Here is a 25,775-nt window from a genome sequence, read left to right as displayed (position 1 = left end):
AATGAGCTGATAATCACTGATAACGCCCATTCAATCGAGTGATAACATCCGAAGCGGGTAATGTCTTGCAGTCTCCACTGATGAGCTGATGAGCTGACGAGTTGAGCAGGTGTGATAGATAAGGGAGACATACAAAATGTGCAGGGCTGGGGGGTACTCCAGGACTAGGGATGTGCACAACGACAAATTTGATAGTCGTTTAAATGGAAGTTTTGTAACCGACTAGACTAAAAGCGAGATACCCCCAAAAGATGGTAAGAAAAAACCTATGTGTGTGCATGTATATAATAGTCTACATTTGAAATACTTATCTATAAATCACACTGTCAAATCCCTGAATGAATTCCACTTGCCGTACGCTTGCCTCGCGTTATCATCATGAAATTTTAGGCGGTCGTTAAAAAAGAAACAAAAGAAGAGCATACACTCAACGTCAGCCAATGCATAGCTTATTTATTCAAATCAGCTGGGGAAATATTGAACAATATAAAATCAATCAATAGCCTGTAATTATTCATTTTCGTATAATGTTAGATAACATATTAAAACAAGTCAAAAACAATAGAAACGTTTATCAAGGAATAGCATTAAAACAGCTTTTAAAACGTACATCATGCAGGCTATGTCATTTAAAAACAAAACAATACAACAATGCCCATTTTACTTACTCAAGACCATGCATTTTTGTTCAGTAAATTATCGACGTGGTTTGGTGAGCTACGAAAAAAGGCGCTCGGCAGGAAATGAAGTCGCAGAGATAAACGAAAAGCAAGCCAATATAATTTTTAGAAAGTCCACACAACCACAAGTTCGTTCAGAGGAATAGACGGCGCGGGCGGGATCGCAGCGGTGGCAGGTTGTAGTGAATGCTGTGATTGACATTTGCTGGCTTTGGCTACATTCTAAGCTAACATAAACATAATCAGTGGGGTAAAACGTCCCCCAGCCAGGTGGTGTAAAACACCCCCAGGGAGCAATGGGCAATTATAGTAGTTCATTCTGAAAATTCTTTGTTTTTCCATCAGATGAATTCTAACTAGTTGGTTGAATAAGAATATAGAATAAGAATAAAACGCCCACTTGGTACAAATTTAATTTTTGTTAAAAATCTAATAACATGAAAGCTCTAGACATTTTTTATACTTTGTTTAAATTTATGTCATTGTCACGAAAACAATGATATTTTTTTCTGAACACATTTTACTTATGTTTCACAGAAAAAAAATACACAGTCCTTAAAGGGGGCATTTCCCCCCACTCTACCCTATATTTAGTTACTATTAATTACTGCTAGTTACTATTAATAACTATTTAATATAGTTAGTATATTTAGTAGTCGATCAGCGAGGTAAAAGTTAACTACAGGGTTGATCTCTCTTCATTCATGTGTCCAGGTTGTCCATTAGATGCAGTACTCTCACCAGGGTTTTCTGCTCTAGTTTGGTCACTGCTGACTGTAGTCAAATCAGTTTCACCAGCAGATGGCAGCGCCGGGTTGTCTTGGTCATCAGTTGAAGCTGTTTTGAAAAAGCCCCTCTGGAAAATCCAGCATTGCAAATAAAGAAGAATGATTAAACGATAGTACATGAACAACAGCAGATCCACAGGACAAAAGAAATGGCAGTAGTCCAAGATGAGGTCTGTGGCACAAGCATCACAAAATAGAATTGTAAAAACAAGAAAATACTTCAAACAGGTTTCATAGATCAACAACTTCATACCACTGGTAGAGACTGTGTTGCTGTGTTGAGCTAGTTGGGATGCTTAAATAATTTTTGCAGCACCATAGAGACAGTCTTTACAATAGGAGTAGTAAGCCAACTCTGCTCCTGGAGGGCTACTAACCCTAAACAAACACACCTGAACCAGCTAATCAATGTGTTTAGGATTACCTGAAAATATCTGCTAACGTGATCTCATGATAATTTGTATGTATTTTACGTAAAATGTGGTTCTACAAAACATACATTTACTTATGTTTTTCCAGACACTAAAACGTACAATACTGACGTATTTACAGCATCTACACATACAAATTCTTACGTATTATCAGCATTTAAACGTAAAATACTGACGTATTGGCGACACCTAAAAACGAATCCTTATGAATGTTAAAACGCAATATTCATTTCATTGTTGTTATTGTTTTTAGTTGTCATATCAATGGTCTTATGTTTTCAATTGCACTGTTAAATTGTTTAATTGTTTAATTAATATGAAATAACATTTCGTTCTGTTCTATGTGATTTCTGCTGCCAGGCTGTTTACAAGAATAGGCCTATATAATGTTAAACAAGACTACACATTAAACTCTTAAAATTAATAACATTTCTGCAATCGTTTAACCTTTCATGTAATTAGGGGTTCAAGCACGTAGTGCTGAAACCCTATTGTAATTGTAAGGATTTTTAGGGGTTCGAGCATGCAGTGCTGAAACCCTATTGTAATTGTAAAGATTTTTTTATTAAGGGTTCGAGCACGTAGTGCTGAAACCATATTGTAATTGTCAGGAGTTTTTTAGAGGTTTGAGCACATAGTGCTGAAACCCTATTATAACTGTAGAGATTATTATTATTAGGGGTTCGAGCATGCAGTGCTGAAACACTATGGACCCTTTTCACAAGCCTGTGATGACGTGTTTTAACGGTCATCATCTTCATAAATCCTTTAAACTTTTTTATATTTTGATTTTTAAAAATATGTATGTGTATTTATAACACTATACTTTGTATTATATCACCTTTTCATCAAGTTACAAAAAAACTAGTTAACGCTATGCAAGGGGGTTTCTAATGCCAAGTCTATGGGAGGGACGACAATTTGACATTGTACTCTCTTCTGACTGCCGATATCAGTCTCTCTAATTTTTTTCCTTTGATTGAAAGTCGTGAAAACACTATTGTGTAGTTTTTCTTTTGCTATTTGAGCAAATGGGAATGCAAAAAATATATTTGTGGTACTCTCCCATTCACTGCTCTTGGATTTTACCCAACTATGATGACTTCAGCTATGAGAAACCAGGAAATGTGAGAAAGGTCTATTGTAATTGTAGAAGTTTTTCTTTTTATTATTAGGGGTTCGAGCACATAGTGCTGAAACCCTATTGTAATTGTAAGGATTTTTATTATCATTTTTCTTTGCTAAAACTGATTGTGCAGACCAAACCGTAAGGCCTAGAGAGCTGAAACTTGCCCCAGTTGGCCTATAGGTGGCGCTACAGTGATTGAAAATGCAAAAATGCTCAGAACTCCTAGACCGTTTGTTGTAGACTCAAAAATTAGATTTTAGGAATCATTGGGTCAAGACGATTAAAAAGCCTAGAAAATCAGATTTGCTCTACGGGGCCCGGTTTTCCCACCATTTTAAAGTAAATTCAAAACCTACTTTTGCGAACTAGTCCTAGATTTTTCGCCCGATCAGAACCAAACCAGTGCAGAAATGTCCCCTGGACAGTGAATATCAATAATTATCAAAAAAGTTTAACTTTCGGCTCAAGGTCACAATGGGGCGGCAAAACATTCATAAGGTGAAGGGCCAATTTTACTAAAATGGCTATAACTCATCAACGGAATGAGATATCTTCACCAAACTTGGTACACGTGTAATGTGTAAGGTGGAAGAAACATAAAAATGACTATAACTACAAAACTGTTAGTCCGATTGACTTGAAAATTGGTATGCAGTGTCTCTGTCAAATGTGCCATAAGGGTCTATGAGGACATTGGTGTATCTCAAAAAACATGGCCGGCATTGGTCAATGAATTTTGAGCACCTCTTAGACAAGGCTAACGGAGGTCGAGTGGAACGAAACTCACTGGGCATGTTTGACTCATGGCCCTAAAGGTCTGTAAGAATTTTGAAAGAAATCAGCCACTAGTTGGCGCTAACAAGTTCATGCCTCTGTAATCATGTGGTTTTTCACACATCCACACAATATGCATGTCATTTGATAGATCTCCTCCTTATAAGCAACTTTGCCTCAAGAACTATTGTCAATTAAATTGTTCATTAAATATTCACAATTATGTTAAAAACCTATTTTTTTGCTCAGTCTCGATCAAACAACTGCAGCACAGGTCTCCAGACTCTCTAGATCAATAACTATCAAAAAAAAATGTTGAATTCTGTCTTTCGGCTAGCTATAACAAGGTCATTTAGAAAAGGGGCATGGCCACATACACCCAAAAGCCAAATAAAACCTAAACAAACTCAAAACTTTACGAAAGTTGGTCAGAACACGTGTCCGATGACTCTTAATAAGCATGCAAAATTTCATACAGATCGGAGCATAGGTGGCGCTATAACAGTTAAAAAGGCTTCAAAAACATTTCTAAGGTAAATGGCCTCAAATCGCTAAAAAAACCCTCATATATTCACACAAAATCTGGATCTTCATATCATATGATATATCTCCTCATTCTGAACAACTTTGCCTCTAGGACCATTGCTGTCAATCCAACTGTGTTTTAAATATTTGCTATTATTTAAAAAAAACTACTTTTGTGAATTAGTCTAAGGTTTTTGACTCACAATCAATAAAACCACTGCAGTAAAATTTTCTGAACTCTCTAGATAAACAATTATCAAAAAATGTCAAGTACTGCTCACTGCAGAGCCGAATGGCCTCCAGCTCCCCCTCTCTGGAGGTCCAGCTCCACCTCTGTGTGAACTAATGGGTGGAGTTAGGGTTAGGATAGGGTAAGGGGTAGGGTTAGGGTGTGGTTAGGTGTCTATCTCCACCCATTACCTCCAGCGAGGGGGAGCTGGAGCTCCAGCTCCTCCCATCTGGCTCTGCAGCGAGCACCCTCTCAAAAATGTTGAGCATTAGCATTTGGACATGCTGTGTTTCTGGTGAGATGTGTTTAAATGATGCGTGCATGCCTTCACTGAGTGGATTGGGAAAATAATCTGGACAATATTTTTAAGGATTAACAATTTAAATTCTGCTCTGCACCTCACACAAACCTTCCGTATTCCGCCAAAGAGGACTGCGGCGGCAACACGTTATTTGGGCTGCTTTTGACATTTTTAGCAATCTGTCTGTCATGTTTTTCTTTATACTGTACAGAGAGAGTTTTGTTTAGGTTTAGAGGTAGGAGTAGGATTAGCGACTATAAATATTTTTATGCTATATTGTTAGTAAAATAATCATTTTCTGGCATGTTTTCATCAGTTCCCCTTCAGGAACTCGAGCTGCGTCGAAACACTATGGGCACGCCTTCAGCGTGACCGTGCTCTGATTCACATGTGAAATCAGTCCAACAGAAGAGCGAGACGTCATAGGCGTCACTGACCAGGAAGCTTAAAAGCACGTGCGCCGGAACCGGCGTCAGCTTCTGTCTTTCAGCAGCGCTCTGTGTTGTGTGTGATTGTGCTCATTTTTTGTGCTAGTTTGCACAGCTTTTATTTGGGGCACAATGTCTAAAGCAAAAGATAAGACAAAATCAGGTTTTAGAGTGTGTGTTCCTCCCTAATCTCGCTACATCACAAGCGGGGATACACACGCTCTATGCGTGGCTTGCTTGGGAGCGGAGCACGCATCGTCGGCTCTCGAGAGAGTTTCTTGCGGTTTCTTCCCCCCGGGGAACGGGCTCGACGCTCGACATCAACCTCCTCCGAGGAGGATTGCTCATTGCGTTCTAAACTGCCGTCAGGCAGTGAAGCCACCGGAAGTGTTCGATCCGCCATTTTACTATTCCCTACCGGCAGAGAGCACCATTGACTCACAGCTAAACCGCTGACCCAAAATCACCCGATTTTAAGCGTATCAGTCACACAGGACTAGTTTTTATGATATATGTAAATTAATTTTTACTTAAAATCTTATCTGCCGTATTTATCGTCTTTTCGAGCAGGATAAACGATGTTTTGAAATCGTTCAGGTGGGTGTGTCAGCTGCGCACTTAACGACACAGTTCTGATCTAACACAAAATATATTTCTTAACGTAAGAAATTATGCAGGAAATAGTAAACATGAACATATATCTGGAATTAGTATCTGAAATTGATTCGAATATACAATAAATAATACAATACAAGCCTGTTATATTGCTCCGTGTTGTATTGAAATTCAAATCTTGGAAATAAAGCTTGATGTCTTTAAATCCATATCAAATGTAATTAGTCAGCGTTATTTCTCCAAGTTATGATGTGCATATTTTAATTTCCCTAAGTGAGCAACATCTATTTCAAACTCTTAAAGATCACGCAAATTCTATTATATTAAGTGCCTTAAATTACATTTATCTGACTATAACGCTACCTGATTTTGCTCAATTTCGTCAACGAAAATAGTTTGAAACAAAGTCACAGCTGATCTGCATCTCTATTCAAACACAGCTGTGTTCCGTTTATGAATGAACGGGCGTTTTTAAACGAATCTGAGTCATTGATTCAATTACCCATTCCTAAAGAGTCGCTTCATTCCTGAATAAATGATTCAGTGATAAAATCAGTGACTTAAGGGCATCTGCTGACAGTTTTAGTTTCATTTTTAATGTTTCTTTTTCATTTTATCTTTTTAGTTATTTAAATCATTTAATATTCCTATATTTAAAATGTTATATTTAACATTTTTGCATTATTAACGTTTATTATTAACATTTATATCAACATGAATGTTATGTAGGCTGAATTAAACATTTAAATCATTACCTGCTTCAAAATGATGTTAATGAAATTATTGTTGAAACGTGCATTTAGCCTGTAACGTTACGAATAAAAACACTATAACAAAACAGCATAAACAATTATTAACTGTACAAGGCTAATTATATGTATACAAAGCATATATCTAAAAAAAGTTTTCAGAATGAGCATTTTGTCATTTGTAAACATGGTGAACGTCCGATGTTTATCATGTTCATATGATGTTCGCTACTGTAATGTATATGAACGTAACTTTTTAATAAGCAGAGGGAATTCCCGACATTAAACAAATAACCGTTTACGTGCTTAGGATGTTTGTGTTGTGAGAATGTACAGTGAGACGTCAGATATGAAAACGCTGACTTGTTAGGTGATGTTTTCTCATTAAAGTCGTATTATTTCCTATTCATTCAATAGAATGTTTGCGAATACTAGAGAATAGCAATATGGCGGCGCAGTGGCTTCACTTCTATGAGGTCATGAGCTATCCAGTTCTCCAATATAGATCAGTGGTCAAGGCTCATCCTACCCATCCAAGGCCTTTCTTGCAGGCGTTTCTATGCAGGATATCTGCAACGCTGCGGGATGGTCCTCTTGAAGCTGACGCCGGTTCCGGCGCATGTGCTTTTAAGCTTCCTGGTCAGTGACGTCTCCCGCCTATGACGTCTCGCTCTTCTATTGGACTGATTTCACATGTGATTCAGAGCGCGGTCACGCTGAAGGTGTTCCCATAGCGTTTCGATGCGGCATCTCATTCCCTCGGGGAACCAGGGTTACATATGTAACCTGAGATGTTATGTTTTATATCCTTTTTATATTCGCTATAAAATGGGTAGGTTTAGGTTTGGGGTAGCTTAAGGGGGTAAATGCATTTTTTAGTAGGGATGTCACAATGCTCAATATAATATCAAACCGTTCGGTACGACCTCCACGGTTCAATACATGCTTTTGAATTGCGTTTTTTCGGTTTTGCATTTAAATAACTTCCTTGTTTTATTTCTGTCGGAATTTTCTGTATGTTTGCCCGTGATTTCATGTGCTGAAATGAGGAAACACTTCCCCACTTATTTTTGAAAAAGCAACAAACACAGAGCATCTTCCATTCTAATGACATGCAATGATAAGTCTTTATAAACCTTTTGTCCAACAAAAGAATTATAAAAACAAAAGTTTTTATACATTATGCATTAAGTTTTTAAACATTATGACTTGTTTTTAATTCACAACATCAGCCCAGTGTTTGAAATAACTTCCTTATGTGATCTGATGTGGATTCTTATCAGACAATCAGGCAGAAAATAAATTCTGTACTTATATATTCTATGTATGTCGATTAGCAATGGCTTATGAAAATACACAAGATATCTTGAAGAACACAGATAAACCATATATTATTGCAGACGAGTGTTTATTGTCCTTACATTTCATCATTCAAAACGTTTAACATTTTTAAATGTTTTGAATGATCTTGTTTTTAATCAGTTACAGCAATAGCGATGCTTTTATCCATATTAGAGAAGCTGGAACGGAACGTCATCAGCGCTACTTTTTTGACGCATATGTGTTTTTTTTTTTTTTTTTTTTTTTTTTGCATGAGGGCGCTCTCTGGCGTCCAGTATGAATGAAACCCATACTATTTTGCGTAAAAATTGAAAAAATAATACGTCTCTCAAAACAAAAATTAAGCAGACATATACTAAACCACGATTTTTGTCAGTGTACAGAGGTTTACGAATTTTGTTAATTTGTTGCAAAAACCCCACACTGAAGTGGCAAGACATCAGAACCGAACCGAACCGAAAACCGTGGTTAAAAAAACCGTGGTTGGCCGGGAAAAAAGGTTAAAGTGTGTGAGGTCAGATGAATAGTTGAGGTGAGTGAGGAGTGTGTGAGGTCAGATGATGAGTTGATGAGTGACGACGCGGAAAAAAGAAGAAAAAACAGACAGATGATGGACGCCAGGACAGAGAAGGAAGGCACTCCTGCCAAAAAACCAAAACCCTCATGTAAATACCGCGATCAATGGGACAACGAATTTATATTTCTGAAGAAGAGCAGGGTGGAGGACAGTCACGCGTTCTGTAAAATTTGTAACTGCGACTTTAGCATCGCACACGGGGGAAGGTAAGTTAGGTAAGTTAGCTATATAACGTTAGCTACCTATCTTACTGCTGGGCTACTGTACGTTTGCTAAAACGGTATAAAATGGGTTTAAAATGTGTTTGAATATTCTAACATTTGAGCATCAACCCATGGCATGCATGTTGTAGGCTACTAGCTAATTACTGGACACTCAACAGGTGCCATAGCAGCAGAACTAGAGGATGAGTTGGCCAAAACAAAACTGGATTAATCAGTTTGTCCAATAATGGCAGACAGGAAACAAAGGAGCTGCCTGAAGTTCAGGAAGTAGTGCAGCTGTGCATAAAGCCGATTGTAGTTTATAAGTGGTTGACAAGTGGTGATTTTAGCTTTCTTGTCACCTGTCTTAAAATGTAAGGGATACTGGAGCTTGGTTGGGGTGGTGGGACTGCTTGCGGCGGACGCCGGAAAATTTCCCTTATTTTCAAATCCAAAACTTGACAGGTATGTTAAAAACCAAGGGACGTATTGAACCGTGGACTTACTGTATTGTTGCATCCCTGTTTTTTAGCTAAAAATACATAGCAATTTGTATGTTTTAAACGTTGAAATATGTCTAAATTGTACGTTTTAGCTTTAGTAAAAACGTATAAAAATGTTTGTTTCGTGCCCCTAAACATTACGTATAAATACCTATATATAAACAGTGAGACCAGGCTAAAATATCAAACGTGTGGAGCAGGGTTGGAATTGAAGTCTGCAGGTAGATCTGCAGGTTGAAGAGTCTTAGAGTTTTCAATATTAATTCTGAATAGGCTTATTTTAGTGACACTTCAGCTTCAACACAACAGCTGTCAGTTGTAAATTATGTGTTATGAACACTGACTTTATACAGCAGCACAAAGATGATCGTCATAGCGATGAGTCCAAAAATGACAGACAGTGAGGCAATAAGCACTGTGAGAGCCTGAGACGGGAACTCCAACTCTGTCACAATCTGCAGAACACAGTGAAACAGAGCAGATGAAAACTGACTCCCACAATTTAAACATGCCCTCCAAAGGACCCTTTAAAGATATGGGTGTGTGTACATTTTCTGTTCTATCATCAGTGGTAATCAATTCTCATCCAATCAGGTTTTTGGGATTTTACCTTTTAAAATCAATGTTAGTAGAATGTTTTATTTTTCTTACAGATAGCTGGTGAGAGTCATCAGAGGGATACTGGATGTACCTCTCAGTGTCAAATGAGAGAAATGCAGAGCTCATGATCCTAACATGCAAACCAGATCCCTGAAAAACAAGAACCAATTATCAGAATCAGTGACAGTCACCCTGCATATCAAAATATAAAAAGAAGCTACTTTGCAGACTAAGGAAAAATAGGTTAGTACTAATGAATATATAATATCATAATGTATCATAATACAATGTTTTACCTGCTTGTCTGAACTAATATTTCCAGTAAACCTGAATCTGACTGATTGATCAGTCAATAGCTGGATGGAGCAAACAATAAGGTGACATGTTGAAGCACTGCAGTTCTGCTAAAGAGAAAGATACAACTCTAGTTACCTTAGCACAAAACGCTGACAGTGGATTTAAGGTCGTAAAGAAAAAAAAAACTGATCTTACATGTGTCAAAATGGAGCTTTTGCTGTTTGTGGGGGAAACTTGGTTTTCACAAGTTGTACTGGTTCCATTCTGGGTCACACAAAAAAGGAAAAATGGCACTGAGTCTTTTCACAACACAGATACTGTACATTTATTTATTTATTTATTTACTTTCAGTGTGACTTTCAATGAATCATACCATTCAGATAGCACAGTTTCTTCACTTGAAACCAAACTTACTTTTTAAGAATTTAGGTTATTTTAGAATCAAATGGCCAAAGGGAAGTTAAAAAAAAATGTGCAAGGGGAGGTTGAGGTGTTACAGAAGGACGGGAGACGAGCGGATCCAAGTGCAAACTTTTATTGTTGGGACGAGACATAGATATGGTCAGGCAGGCAGAGTCAAACAACGGCAAGCAGGTGTATGGACAGCAAACAAAGAGTAATCCTTAAAACAGGCAAAGGTCAGTCCGAACAAGGGCGAGGCAATAGAATAATCCTAGATTATAGATATACCTAGAATAGAATTGCAGGCAGCAAAAGCAGACTAAACGATACAACAAACCACGAAAACAGGAACACAGAGAGAAACGCTTTGTATGAATGCTAATAACAAATCAATACTCGGCAGAGAGTCACAGGAAGACCGGGGTATAAATAGTGTCTCTAATTGGACGGAGGAGATGTGCAATGGCTGATGGGGAATGGAGTCCGGGGTGTAGTGCAACAGTCAGTGTGTGAGAACAAGGTGAGAGGGACATCTGGTGGTGAGCGGTCCGCAGCTCACCGACCAGATCCGTAACCTAGCCCCCCCCCAAAGAGCAGCTTCCAGATGCTACAAACGAACCATAGTCCAGGGGAGCGGTGGGGCGGGGGTGAGACAGGGCAAGGGCTGGAGGGCCAGGTCCGTGCGGAGGACCAGGTGACTGAGGCAGGACCGACAGAGCAGGAGCCCACCAGGGTGGGGCTGGAGGCGGAGCAGGAGGCACAGGAGCCCTCCAGGGCGGTGCCGGAGGCGGAGCAGGAGGCACAGGAGCCCTCCAGGGCGGAGCCGGAGGCAGAGCAGGAGGCCCAGGAGCCCTCCAGGGCGGGGGCCGGAGGCAGAGCAGGAGGCGCAGGAGCGCAGGAGCCCTCCAGGGCGGAGGCAGAGCAGGAGGCGCAGGAGCCCTCCAGGGCGGAGCCGGAGGCAAAGCAGGAGGCCCAGGAGCCCTCCAGGGCGGAGCCGGAGGCAGAGCAGGAGGCCCAGGAACCCTCCAGGGCGGAGCCGGAGGCAGAGCAGGAGGCAGAGCAGGCAGAGCAGGAGGCGCAGGGGCCCTCCAGGGCAGAGCCGGAGGCAGAGCAGAAGGCGCAGGAGCCCTCCAGGGCAGAGCCGGAGGCGGAGCAGGAGGCGCCGGGGCCCTCCAGGGCTGAGCGGGAACCCGCATCATGAATTGGGACCTGGGAAGAACAGGGACAGAGGAGGCAGACAGAATAAAGGGAGAAGCAGAGAGTTTAAAGGATAACGCCCCCTCCATAAGAGGTTCCACAGCTGGCGCTGACACCTCTGGAGGCATTGGCGCGGCTTCTCCGATGGGGAAGGCAGACGGGAGCTCTGGCGCCAGCTTGTGATCGGACGTGACCTCAGAGGCTAACTTGTGAACAGGCGTGACCTCAGGAGCCGACTTGGGAACAGGCGTGACCTCAGGAGCGCAGTGTGCAGCCCACACACACCAAATGGCAACTGCCATTAAAGGAAGAGCAGCAGCGGGAGGTAGGGTCTCCTTACTGGGGGGGTCCAGAATGCGCTAATACTACTGGAAGGTTGGCTGACTGCACCGACACCAGTGGTGGGTCCAGCACGCTGGCCATCATGACGGGCCGTGACCTTGGGATGGCAGACTTGACCTGGCGAGGCTCTGGAAGGTCAGGCGGCGTGTGACTCGACTCTGGGCTGTCAGATGAGACGTGACTTGGCTCTGGGACAGCAGCAATAACTTGACTTGGCTCATGAGGATCACCTGTGGTTGGACTTGATTTGAGGTGACTGGCTGAGGCCTGACTTGACTTGTGAAGATCAATCGTGACTTGACCTGGGTCGTGAAGGTCAGCTGTGGTTTGACTTGGTTCTTGGAGATCAGCGGTGACTTGACCTGGCTTGTGAAGATCAATGACTTTACTTGACACAGCTGTGTTTTTGCTTGACTCAGGTACCACGGCTGTGACTTTGCTTGACTCAGGAACCACGGCTGTGACCTTGCTTGACTCGGGAACCATGGCTGTGACTTTGCTTGGCTTGGTAGGAACAGCTGTGACTTGACTTGACTTGGTTGTGACTTGACTTGACTTAGTAGGAACAGCAGCTGTGACGTGACTTGACTTTGCAGGAACAGCAGCTGGTGCAGGTTCGGGAGAAGCTGACATGACGTTAACAGGCTGTGGCTTGGCTGACGGGGGGTGAGCGGGCGCTGGCTGGGCTGACGTGGCGTTAGCAGGCGCTGGCTGGGCTGGCGTGGCGTTAGCAGGCACTGGCTTGGCTGACGTGACGTTAGCAGGCACTGGCTTGGCTGACGTGACGTTGGCGGTCATCTTTGCGACAGGCTCTGGCGTGGCGGCCATCTTTGCGACAGGCTCTGGCGTGGTGGCCATCTTGTATGGTGGTGCTGGGCGCTCAGGTGAAACCTTGCTTGACCTTGAAGGAATGACGCCCGTGACCTTGCTCAGGAATGACGGCTTTGGCTTGACTGGACTTGGAAGCTTGACTGGACTTGGAAGCTTGACTGGACTTGGAAGCTTGACTGGACTCAGGAAACACAGTTGCAACTTGACTTAACTTAGAAACTTGACTTGACTCAGGAAACTCAGGCTGCAACTTGACTTGACTTAGAAACTTGACTTGACTCAGGAACTGCAGCTGCAACTTGACTTGACTTAGGAACCGCAGCTGCAACTTGACTTGACTTAGGAACCGCAGCTGTAACTTGACTTGACTTAGAAACTTGACTTGACTCAGGAAACACCGCCTCAACTTGACTGAACTCAGGAAACACAGCTGCAGCGTGACTTGGCTCTGGTATGGCAGCTGTGACGTGATGGAGTCCTGTCATTGCCGCCATCTTGTGAACGGGCTCCCCCGTCGCCGCCATTTTGTGCACGCACTCCGACGCGGCCGCCATAGTTTGAGCACGTTCCAGCGTGGCCGCCATTTGACGAACGAGCCAGGCGGCAAGGGTGTCCGTGGCGTCGCGCTCCGGCGCGGCCGCCATTTTGCGAGCAGCGTGCGTGGCCGCCATTACCGCGTTGTCGCGTTCCTCCTCCGCGACCCCCACAGTGAACGGCGAGCCCACACACAAAAGAGCAAAGTCCATAAAGAACAAAGTGAAGAGCGCGGACCCTCGCGTCTGAGTTTCCATTGTAGTGGCTGATTAATCCCCTCAATAAAAAGGTCTATCAGCACACAGTCCGGGAGGTTTGAATAGCGGGCAATGTCCAGAAATTCTTGGATGTAGCCCTCGAGCGTTCGTGTACCCTGCTCAAGGGCTAACAACAGTTTTGTAATGTCCATACCTGCGTGGCATCCGGTTGAGAAGTTGCTGGATCCTGGTGCGGCCGAGTATTCTGTTACAGAAGGACGGGAGACGAGTGGATCCAAGTGCAAACTTTTATTGTTGGGACGAGACATAGACATGGTCAGGCAGGCAGAGTCAAACAATGGCAAGCAGGTGTATGGACAGCAAACAAAGAGTAATCCTTAAAACAGGCGAAGGTCAGTCCAGCGGCAAACATTATCCGAACAAGGGCGAGGCAATAGAATAATCCAATAAACCAGGCGAGGGGTAACAAAGGCAGGCAGCGAAAGCAGACTAAACGATACAACAAACCACAAAAACAGGAACACAGAGAGAAACACTTTGTATGAATGCTAATAACAAATCAATACTCGGCAGAGAGTCACAGGAAGACCGGTGTATAAATAGTGTCTCTGATTGGACGCGGGAGATGTGCAATGGCTGATGGGGAATGGAGTCCGGGGTGTAGTGCAACAGTCAGTGTGTGAGAACAAGGTGAGAGGGACATCTGGTGGTGAGCGGTCCGCAGCTCACCGACCAGATCCGTAACATGAGGATTTCATCAAAAGGTCATCTGCTACTTGATGTTTGTAAGGCTTTGTTTCCTGTCCCCTGATGATTTCAAATAACATCTTGTGATGTGGCTGGTTATGAAGGTATTGTAAAGGTTATAACCATTTTACCCTATGTTTGAGCTTCTCAACATTTTTATTTCAGTGGCTGTCTTTTAAAGTTAGTCTTTTATTAGATTAGATGTCATGATTTGCTGTTGCCTGGGATGAACAAGGGCACATTAGTGTTTACACTCCAAATTGCATGAATTAATCACTCTATGCATCCCTGACCACCTCTGAAAGTAGTCTGAGTGTATGAAATTTCAATATTTTTTTTAAGATGCAAATGAGTAAAACAGATTTTAATAGGTGCAAATTCAGTAAAATGTCTGTAAATGGTCACAGACTCACTATTTCAGGAAGAGACACACTCCATGAGAAACCTAATGCCATCTTCACTGGAAATACAAAGGAAATATTCACAGGAACAGACCATTTTCCAGTGTTCTCCACCTAGATTTATTTTTTGAGGATAAAGAGAGAAAAAGATTGGAACTGAAGGAACTGGTAAATAGGAAAAATTAAATGAGCTCAAATGTAAAAGTTATTATAAAAAAAAATCGCCACCCATTTTATTTTTTACTGTGTGACATATTTTGCAGAGCAAAACAAGAAAAATATATTACTTGAATTTATTTGACAGTGAATGTTAATTTGCAGTGAATTGTGCAATGCCCCAGTACCCTATACAACAGGTAAGCCTACTTATAACATCCTAAAACAAAGTTTAAATAATGATGCGGCTTTGGTTAACATTATTTTCTCTGCTTGTGTGGCCTGGTAAACAGGATAGCATATACAGGAAACAAAAAAAGCATTCCTTAGGTAGAGCAACTAATTGTTTGGATGAAAGTTTAAAAAAGACAAGAATTTGATTCTTTGGAAAAATGTGCACTGATGAGAAATGGGAAATAAGACTAAACAGGGTCAAATTTCATTCTGTGTTTCACTTTAAAAAAGCACAATTAATGTTTTTACCGTATACACATGCTCAAGTTGTGCACTGTTAGGATATTCAACAAACCGAGTTGACCCTCCACTGAAACATCAAATAAGTGACATTATTAAGAACATGCACACTAAACCAAAACCTCAATTAACTACACTAAACTTAAAATAACTAGTAAATGTTAACTAAGATTCACTTGCTGCATAAACTGTACAGTAAACACTCATAGTGAGAAACGGAATTTGAGACTTACTCATTTACCACCACATTAACAGGAAGTTTAACTACCACAGATGTAGTTGCACAATTATCTTGGGTTGTGTCATTGTTCTCATTCTTGCTGTGATGGGCAGAAAAACCTTAGGTTAGTTCTGAAGACACAACCAAATGAAGCAACAAATTTTATTTAGGTAATTTAAAGGTGAAGTTCATAAGTTTTAAGAATTAAAACTTTTAAAGTCTGTAGCACTATCAAAACATTATTTGCACAATCTGTTTGCGCAATCTGACTCCAGCAGCCAATGGCATTACTTTGGCGTGGGATTGTGCTTGTCTGAATAATGTTGAAGATGACATTTTGAAAACATTTTTTTTTTTTTCAGTTCAGTTCCTAGTAGTGTAGAAACAATGCATTTGACCTTTAGAGTTTTACCCTTTAGAGTTTGTCTTTCTGACCTTGTGACTGATGCATTGACAACCAGGCACTCATTCACAGCAAAGGGTGTAGACACCATGAATGACATCATCAGTGAGGTCTTAGAAAAAAAGGATGTAAGCTAGTTATAGCACAATTTACAGATTTACAATTTACACAATTGCACCTAAACTATGGGATTATTTTTGTGCCAATAAGAATGAACGTAACTTTGTAAAACTGAATGTAACTTTCCAAGAAACGATCAAAAATATGCCACTGCAAAAGAAGAAAAACACAATGAAAATGAACAAATGAACTCAGTCGCACGAATTTAACATGCTCTTTAAATATGCTTCATTCTTTGTTAATGATTTTCAAAGAATCGTTTTCGCGAATCATGGATTCTGAATGCGTTGCCACAGCTTTCGCTTACGCTTCGCAAATTTTCGTTTGCTATTTTGGCACAGACCTCTCGTGGGGGCGGGCTTAACAGCGATCTACTCTGATTGGCTAATGAGCTTTTGATGGACAGTTGCAGTTCCCCCACGAGAGGTTTGTGCCAAAACAGCAAACGAAAATTTGCGAAGCGTAAGCAAAGGCTGTGGCAACGCATTCATAATCCATGATTCGCGAAAACGATTCTTTGAAAATCATTAACAAAGAATGAAGCATATTTGAAGAGCATGTTAATTTCGTGCGACTGAGTTCATTTTTTCATTTTCATTGTGTTTTTCTTCTTTTGCAGTGGCATATTTTTGATCGTTTCTTGGAAAGTTACGTTCAGTTTTACAAAGTTACGTTCATTCTTATTGGCACAAAAATAATCCCATACTAAACTAAATATTATTATATTGAACAATACTAAATTATTATTTGATGTGAAAATTGTACACTAGTTTGTCACTGTAGCAGTACCCTCAAAGCGACGTAAAAAAAAATACTATGGTTTGGGTGCCATCGTTCTTCAAAATATCTTTTTTTGTGTGTTAATCAGAAGGAAAAAAACTCCAAGGTTTGGAACAAGTGGAGGGTGAGTGCATGACAGAATTTTGATTTTTGGGTGAACTACCCTTTGAGGGTGTATATTACTACTATCCACTTTTTATGGGTAGGTAAGGTACAAAGTTGTGACAGGCTGTTGTACCCCGTAAAATTACAATTTTTGCAATTCTTTTTTTTATTATTATTTTTTCAGACAGTTCAGTGTAACCTTTCTGTATGAGCAATAGTAAAAGTAATGTTTAGCAGTAATGTATCGGGGGCCCGTTTCAATAAGGAGGTTCAACCAACTTTGAGTTTAAACTTGAACTCTGAGTTGACTTAACCTGAAATGGGAAACACTGAGTTTTTTTTAATTTCAGAACAGCTGAAATGAGTTAGTTCAACTCATTAGTCAACGCGTAACTTAAATTCTTAATAACTGTTATAATATCAGAGGTGAAAACTGTAAATTATTGAACTAATATTAATTTTTATGGTATACCATAGCAAAAATAAATAAATAAAAATAAATTGGCAGCACCTAAAAATTAAGTATAAAAACACTATTCAATCAGGTAAAGATTTAAGCATAAAAGGTTCATGGGTGTAAGCTATATGACTTCACAAACATTTGACATATTAACGAAAATATCATGAAAATATTCAGTGTCTATTTCAATGTACAACAGCTTTCCTCATTGTCTAATGTTCTTTTTACATAATTAAATGTCATCTAATCCATCCTGTTACATTTCATAATTTGAGTTTAAATTAACATTTGACTTCTACTCAGCAAGCAAGAGGGCACAAAAGAAGAACAAAAAAAACTGTTGCATGAAAACTGTTTTGTATTTGTAGGAAATAAAGATGACTAAATAAATTGTAATTGTAAAAAAAAAAAAAAAAAAAACAGTGGTGGTTATGGCATATATCTTGAAACTACCCTTCCATCTAGGATCCTTCTAGAGTAATCAGCTAAATTTCCAACAGGTTTGTGCTGGAGAAACTACAAACAACAGGGAAACATTAGACATTCGACACAAAACATGACAAACAAAAAAGCACATGGCCAGTGAAAAACACAAGCTGCGTGCCGAACAGCACAAGTCAAAAAAAAAGGAAAGCTCAGGCAGTTCTGGAGTCCTGGCTTTAGGCCATGGCAGGATGAGAGGGACAGAGCAGGGAGGCTTCGGCAGTTCTGGAGTCCTGACTGAAGGCCAGGGTAGAGCCTGAAGGATGAACCAGGTGAGCTCTGGCCAGACAGGAACACTGGTGGATGACCAGGGTGGGGCCAGAGGGACAGACCAGGTGGGCTTTAACGTTTCTGGAGGCCAGGGCATAGCGGACAGCTTGGCAGGCAGCAAGGGCGGAGCCCACCTCAAGAAGGGAGCCAGCAGGACAAGGAGCTTGGGTGGAGCCAGCAGTGTGCTCACCAAGGGCGGAGCCTGCATCAAGGAAAAGAACATGGGCGGAGCTGGCAGGCCAGGGAGCTTGGGCTCTGGAATGTCCTCCGGGCCAGCAGTGGGCTCTGGGACAGCCTCCGGGCCTAGTTTCTCCTCCACCTCTATTTCCAAGAGTGGGGCACTGCTGCATTGTCGGCCGCCTCTGGGGGCACTGCAGCCATGTGTTCCAGCGGGAAATGCACATGGCACACATAAACAAAACAAAAAACACCAACACAAGCACATGGGCAGCAAAACAAATCACTTGCCATGTGCAAAACAGGACATGAACACGCAGCTAATGTAAACACTCTTAAGCCGCATGTTCACACAAAACATGATAGCATGCAGCCAGTGAAAAACACAAGCTGCATGTCACACAGCACAAGACAAAACAAAATAAAGCATGCAGCTGTAAGAGAGCATGGTTCGAGCACACTCTAAGCCTCAAGCTCACAAGAAAACAAGACAAGAGAGGTGTGTCAGGGCTCTGATGCAAAACCACGAATAAACTAGACAGAAGTGACAGAACCCTGGCACTTAAGGTATTTACTCTTTTAAATGTATTTATCTTATTTAGCAAATTATCTGCCAATAGGGTAAGAAAAATAATCTTGTTTCTATTTGCATTAAAAGTATTTTTGTTGTTTTAAGTAAAATGCACATAATTTTGATGCCAAAATACTCACTAAGAAAAGCATTTTTGCCATGTAAATGAATGAATGAGGTATTTAAACATTGCTTACGCTTTAAAAAGGGGGAGACTGAAAGAAACTGTTTAACAAAGAAAACCTGCTCCCGACCAGGTTAGGTTCACAAAGTAAGTTACCTTGGTAACCATTTCTGGGTATAAGTTACCTCTCTTTCAGCAATGGGCTTGACCTACTTTCTTAGGTTTGACAAACCTCCCATTCTGAAACAAATTTCCCTCATTTCAGGGTTAACATACTCAGAGTTTTTACTAAACCTCCTTTCTGAAACCGGCCTTCAGGTGTTGCGATGTAATCTGAGAATTATACCACAATCGACATAGTAAAAGGTTTATAATGGTTTCAGTGTTGATGAAACTGATCTGGAAATTTACCAACCTTTGCTCTCTGGCGGAAAACTATTGCCCCAAGCTTGCATGCTGTGCGTGTAACGTTTGAGAGCTCTGTGTGGCTGGACTCACACCAAACCTGTACACCAGACTAAATGACAAAAACAAGGTTTCAATTATGGCACTGGAGCTTTTTGGAGATTATGCATGTTACCAGAACATGGACTGGCCATCTGTCCAGGGTCTTTCCCTGCCTTGGCTTTAAAGGAGAACTTTTTACAACAATTTACAAATAATTTACTCACCCCCTTGTCATCCAAGATGTTCATGTCTTTCTGTCCTCAGTCGTAAAGAAATTATGGTTTATGAGGAAAACATTTCAGGATTTGTCTTCATATAATGGACTTTAATTGTGCCCCTGATTTTGAACTTCCAAAACATAGTTTAAAATGCAGCTTCAAAAGACTCTAAATGATAGCAGGCGAGGAAGAAGGGTCTTATCTAGCAAAACGATCTGTCATTTTTTTCGAAAAATAAAAATATGTATACTTTTTAAGCACAAAAGCTTGTGTAGCACAGGCTCTGGGATGCGCGTTCACGACAGTATGTACTACTGAATCACAACGAAAGGTCACGCAGAACTACAGACCCAGTGTTTACAAAGCGAACGTGCAGAGACTAACAAAGTGCAAGCTGTTTACAAACAAAAAGCTACAACGATGTCGGACGATTCTGAAGTTGTAGGAGAAAATAAGATGGAGTTGTTCGCCATTCTCTACCTTTTTGAGCCGGAGAACACAGATGATGAACTTAGATGTGATTCGTAAGAGTGATGGGAATTTCGGATCATTTTACCTACTTGGACCTTTGAGTCTCATTCAGCAAAAGAACAATTCTTTTTTTTGAGTCATTTCGTTCATTTTAGCACAATATGATTAAAATGTTACATGTTACTTCCCTAACACATCTACTGCTAACAAAAACATTGATCACACTACAAACAAGACAAAGCTGTAATGCTATAAGAAACAGAAAAGATTAATTCATTGTTTAACTGGGTGTTTAGTCTATGATTAGCTCACCTCACCTCTTATCTGACAAGTTTTCGGGTTTGAGTCGTTTGTTCACCATGTGACAGCCCCATAAGATGAACGAACGACTCGAAAAACCCCAAAACTCTAAACAGAACTAATTCCAGTACAGAACCTAATAGGATGTTGCACATGCGCGACTGAATGAATCACTCCCAGAGACGACTCATTCTTCCCGAGTCACATTAAAGATCGATTCAAAAGGAACTAATCATTCAAGAATGCGCATCCCAGAGCCCCGTGCTACACGAGCTTTTGTGCTTAAAAAGTATACAAATTTTTATTTTTCAAAAAAAAATGACAGATTGTTTCGCTAGATAAGACCCTTCTTCCTCGGCTGGGATCGTTAAGAGCCTTTTGAAGCTGCATTTAAACTACATTTTGGAAGTTCAAAATCGGGGGCACAATTGAAGTCCATTATATGAAGAAAAATCCTGAAATGTTTTCCTCAGAAACCATTATTTCTTTACGACTGAAGACAGAAAGACATGAACATCTTGGATGACAAGGGGGTGAGTAAATTATTTGTAAATTTAGTTGTTCTGAAAGTAGAGTTCTCCTTTAAACATTGGACCACACACTCTAATTATTTTTGCTGCAGCACCCGGGGTTAATGTGGAAGATAGCTGTGTTCATACACTCCCTCCTGCCGGTATTGAGAATCAAACCTGCAACCTTCCGGTTACAAGTCTGACTCCCTAACCATTAGGCCTTAACTGTATATGACAAGAAGTTTGGATTAATGTATGTATGTTATAGCACAAGAATGCAATTGAGTCAATTAGATATTTACTCAAGATGAGACCTGGAGAATGAAACCAGAGCTTCTAAGAGATCCCACCACAAACATTTTACTCCAGTTTGAAAAATTTTCTGAACTGTTGCCAGTTTTTTCAGATTTGGCTAATTAATTTGTGCCTTCTGATTGAGTAACTGTGAAATGTGGTATTTGAGGTATTTTATTAAAGGGGTCATCGGATGTCCATTTTCCACAAGTTGATATGATTCTTTAGGGCAGGGGATCACCAGATCCGGTCTTCCAGGCAGGTGTGTTGAGGAAAGTTGGAGGTGAACTCTGCAGGACACCGGCCCTCCAGGAACAAGTTTGGTGACCCCTGCTTTAGGGTCTTAATGAAAAGTCTATAATATACTTTGGTTAAAAATTCTCAATGGTAGTGTAAAACAACACCCTTTTTACCTTGCAAAAATCAGCTCTGCAAAATTCATCCTGTTCTTGTTGAGGTTGCTTTAAATGTTAATGAGCGCTGCTTGCCCCGCCCCACTCTTCTCTCTATGGAGAGATGAGTCTGTTTACTTTAGCCGCATTTAGCTGCTAAACTTGCTAACTAGCACGTTATCAGGAAAGGCGATCGCAAAGATTCACTTATACTCACTTCTGCTGGATCACAAATGATTAGCGTAACATAATTATGTAGATCGGGAGGCACATAACTTTTCACAAACAAACGTAATCCACTGCATCTTCAGCGGCTCAGATGTCGGGAGTAAATGACGACCACTATGGTCACTATTCATTATTACATCCAGCAACATAACACCTTAATTGCTAAATCGGAGATATTCTTGTCCAACTTACATCCCTGCTCCGGCATTGAAACAGTGGAGGTTCCTGGACTGTTACAGCTGATTTAAGGCAGGTCTGAGGTAAGACGCTCATGTCAATCAACTATCATGGGAGCAGCCTCTGTCGTTGTGACGCCACACCGAAAGGCATCTGAGAATAGCTCGATTTGAAAAAGGGGATATTATTTTTACAGATTAATTGAAAACCACTGCATGGATTTTTATCATTATAGGGTAGATGTGTACATATACTGCCAACACACATTAATGTTTAAACAACATGTAAAAGTGAACTTTGCATCCGATGACCCCTTTAATCTTAATCTTAACCAATTATCTTTGAATGGAGTACTATCATTATCCTGCCTGCATTAGTGGCAATGACAAGTTTGTGAACCCTTTAAAAATATCTGGATTTCTGCATTGATTACTGAGAAAATGTGGCATGATCTTAATATAACTCACAATTACACAACCTGACTAAAACAATAACAAGTACAATGAGTGATCATTTACAGTGCAGTTTGAAGTAAGTGATGTTGATTTAGTAACTTGTACAGTAGGTCCCTATTTAGCAGCAAATGTTTCCTGTAGCTGTTAAAGTGCCATTTTAAAGGTTGCTAATATTGTTTTAATAGACTCCCAAAACGGGTTTACATGTATGCAAGGTCAAAAAACACTTTAGTTTTCTCCAAAAATAGATTTCATTTTACCCCATTTCTAAATGAATCGTAAACGACTCGTGCGAAGCAGTTCAAAGAATCAGTCTCTCTAAACCCCTCCTTTCCGTGAGCCCTCACTGCTGTGATTGGTCAGATGGCACAATCCTTTATGATTGGTCTACCGCGTACAGTGTGTCAGAAAACGAAACGCCCATGACTGATTGACAGGCCTGGATACTTGTCAATACATAGAAAAGATGGCATCGATTTTACCATACCAATTTGAGCCAGAGTCTGACGATGAAACGGCTGAAGTGGCTGATCGACAAGTTAGCACGGACTACCGTAGAAAGTACTAGCAATTTGCTTATGCAAGCGAACCGGGCACACCTCTATGTTGTAAACTTAAACAATGTATAATGCATTAAGGCGGCTTTCACACCGAACGCGGTTCAGTGCAGCCCTTCAGTGCAAGTACTGCTCACTGCAGAGCCGAATGGCCTCCAGCACCCCCTCTCTGGATGTCCAGCTCCACCTCTGTGTGAACTAATGGGTGGAGTTATGTTTAGCATAGGGTAAGAGGTAGGGTTAGGATGTGGTTAGGTGTCTATCTCCATCCATTACCTCCAGCGAGGGGGAGCTAGAGCTCCAGCTCGTCCCATTTGGCTCTGCAGCGAGCACCCTCTGCTTCAGAGCGCAGCGGCGAAAGTTCATTTGAACAACTCACTTTGTCAGCGGCGTGCGCGCCTTTTCGTGCTCCACTGGGTCAATGCAGAAACAAGCCATCCTTGCGCAGCGGAAGCAATTGAAACGAATGGGTTTCATAGCACAGCGCTTTCTGCATTCGGTGTGAAAGCCGCTTTGTGCGCCATCCTTTATCATTACTCCAACTAATGAGACAGACAGACAATCAAGCTGCATCAATCACAAATTGTCAGACTACAGTGGGTCCACAGCTGAACAACAGAACTACAGAAGCATGAGTTAGCCAGTTAGCAAGACATGTGCAGGGTTGTTACACAACATAACATACACAACTACTTTTTTGAACGATCGCTAGAAAATACAATCTTTGTAGATTCATCTTTTGGAAGTGAATATAAAACAATAATAATACTCACAGCATAGGATACAACGTCTTCTGTATAATGTACGTGTAAATTTCCTTGTGAGGTAAACCACATGGAAATTTTACTGTTTGTGGGCCGGCAAGTTGTTCGCGATGTAGAGCATGGGCGGAAATTATGCAAATATGTTACTTTGTGACGTATGGCCGTAAAAGAAAAAGATTTGAATTCCTGACGACTTGTTCAGGTAAATGTGAGCTAACTCTTTTTTTTTTTTTTTTTTTTTTTTGATAGACAGTAACTTTATTTATCATGCACTGTGGGCTTCACAACTTTGCAGATAGTTTATGTTCACATACAGCTACACACTATATGAAAGATCATATTTGAAAGGCATAATAGGAGCACTTTAATAAAGACTTGACCATTCCGTAAATCTGTTTCAGTTTTGATATAGGATATGATTATTGCGCTATTTTGGGGGAATTATTTTCAGGTAAATGCACGCGACCATTGATTGCTGTCTTACGATAGAAATGATAAACGACCGTCATAAATACGCAGGAATGTAAACTAATACATTTTTGTCTAATTCCGCTATTTAGATTTTATATAGGTACGTGATTAGGCTAATGTACTATTTCATTATTGTCAGTGTGACAGTTATGAGACAACTGACATTAACAAATCTGTTTTCATCATATACAGTAAGATTGATAAAATCAGTGCACATATTGTGAATTAATTTAATATTGTGAAATATAATAAATATAACTAGATAAAAAAGTTCGTCAAGACAAACTTTAAGTTGGCTTGAGAAAGCCGGACCAGAAAGTTTGAAAAAGTTTGAAAAGTTTAAAAAGTTTGAAAAGTTTGAAAAGGTAAGAAGTTTGAAAAGTTTAAATAGTTTAAGAAGTTTTAAGTTTGGATGGTTTTCAGTCTGAAATTTATATTTAGAAGTTTTAAAGTTTGAATGTAGTCAGTCAGATAGATAGATACTTAGCAAGTTGCTAGCATGTTTCTAGCATGATTAGCCAGTTGCTAGCATGTTACTAGCATGATTAGCCAGTTGCTAGCATGTTTCTAGCATGATTAGCAAAGTTGCTAGCATGTTTCTAACATGATTAGCATGTCGCTAGCACGTTTCTAGCATGATTAGCAAAGTTGCTAGCATGTTTCTAGCATGATTAGCATGTCGTTAGCATGTTTCTAGCATGATTAGCATGTCGCTAGCATGTTTCTAGCATGATTAGCATGTCACTAGCATGTTTCTAGCATGATTAGCAAAGTTGCTAGCATGTTTCTAGCATGACTAGCATGTCGCTAGCATGTTTCTAGCATTAGCAAAGTTGCTAGCATGTTTCTAACATGATTAGCAAAGTTGCTAGCATGTTTCTAGCATGACTAGCATGTCGCTAGCATGTTTCTAACATGATTAGCAAAGTTGCTAGCATGTTTCTAGCATGACTAGCATGTCGCTAGCATGTTTCTAGCATGACTAGCATGTCACTAGCATGTTTCTAGCATGATTAGCAAAGTTGCTAGCATGTTTCTAGCATGACTAGCATGTCGCTAGCATGTTTCTAGCATGATTAGCATGTCATTAGCATGTTTCTAGAATGTTTCTAGCATGATTAGCAAAGTTGCTAGCATGTTTCTAGCATGACTAGCATGTCGCTAGCATGTTTCTAGCATGACTAGCATGTCACTAGCATGTTTCTAGCATGATTAGCAAAGTTGCTAGCATGTTTCTAGCATGACTAGCATGTCGCTAGCATGTTTCTAGCATGATTAGCATGTCATTAGCATGTTTCTAGAAT

The 25,775-nt window shown here is 40.6% G+C and overlaps 1 protein-coding gene across 3 annotated transcripts; it reads right to left on the bottom strand.

The window, feature by feature from the left end:
• Positions 1-436: 436 nt before the first annotated feature.
• LOC127162543 (integrin alpha-L-like) lies at positions 437-25,751 on the bottom strand. 3 transcript variants are annotated; one of them, XM_051105336.1, is made up of 11 exons: positions 23,616-25,751; positions 19,601-19,702; positions 16,128-16,207; positions 15,706-15,792; positions 15,482-15,542; positions 14,855-14,956; positions 10,366-10,434; positions 10,170-10,277; positions 9,925-10,023; positions 9,618-9,728; positions 437-1,536 (listed from the first exon to the last, which is right to left on the bottom strand). In XM_051105336.1, the coding sequence occupies exons 3-11, from the start codon at positions 16,196-16,198 to the stop codon at positions 1,360-1,362; spliced, it is 885 nt and encodes a 294-aa protein (XP_050961293.1). In that variant the 5' UTR covers positions 16,199-16,207; positions 19,601-19,702; positions 23,616-25,751; the 3' UTR covers positions 437-1,359. The 3 variants fall into 3 exon arrangements, with proteins under 3 accessions (XP_050961293.1, XP_050961291.1, XP_050961292.1); XM_051105334.1 differs by lacking the exon at positions 23,616-25,751 and adding an exon at positions 22,240-23,597; XM_051105335.1 differs by lacking the exon at positions 23,616-25,751 and adding an exon at positions 22,240-23,597 and having other exon boundaries at positions 10,170-10,274.
• Between the last annotated feature and the right edge of the window lie 24 nt (positions 25,752-25,775).

Source organism: Labeo rohita, unplaced genomic scaffold (genome assembly GCF_022985175.1).
Source record: "Labeo rohita strain BAU-BD-2019 unplaced genomic scaffold, IGBB_LRoh.1.0 scaffold_960, whole genome shotgun sequence".
Lineage (NCBI taxonomy): Eukaryota > Metazoa > Chordata > Actinopteri > Cypriniformes > Cyprinidae > Labeo > Labeo rohita.
This window is presented reverse-complemented; position numbering and strand designations above follow the sequence as displayed.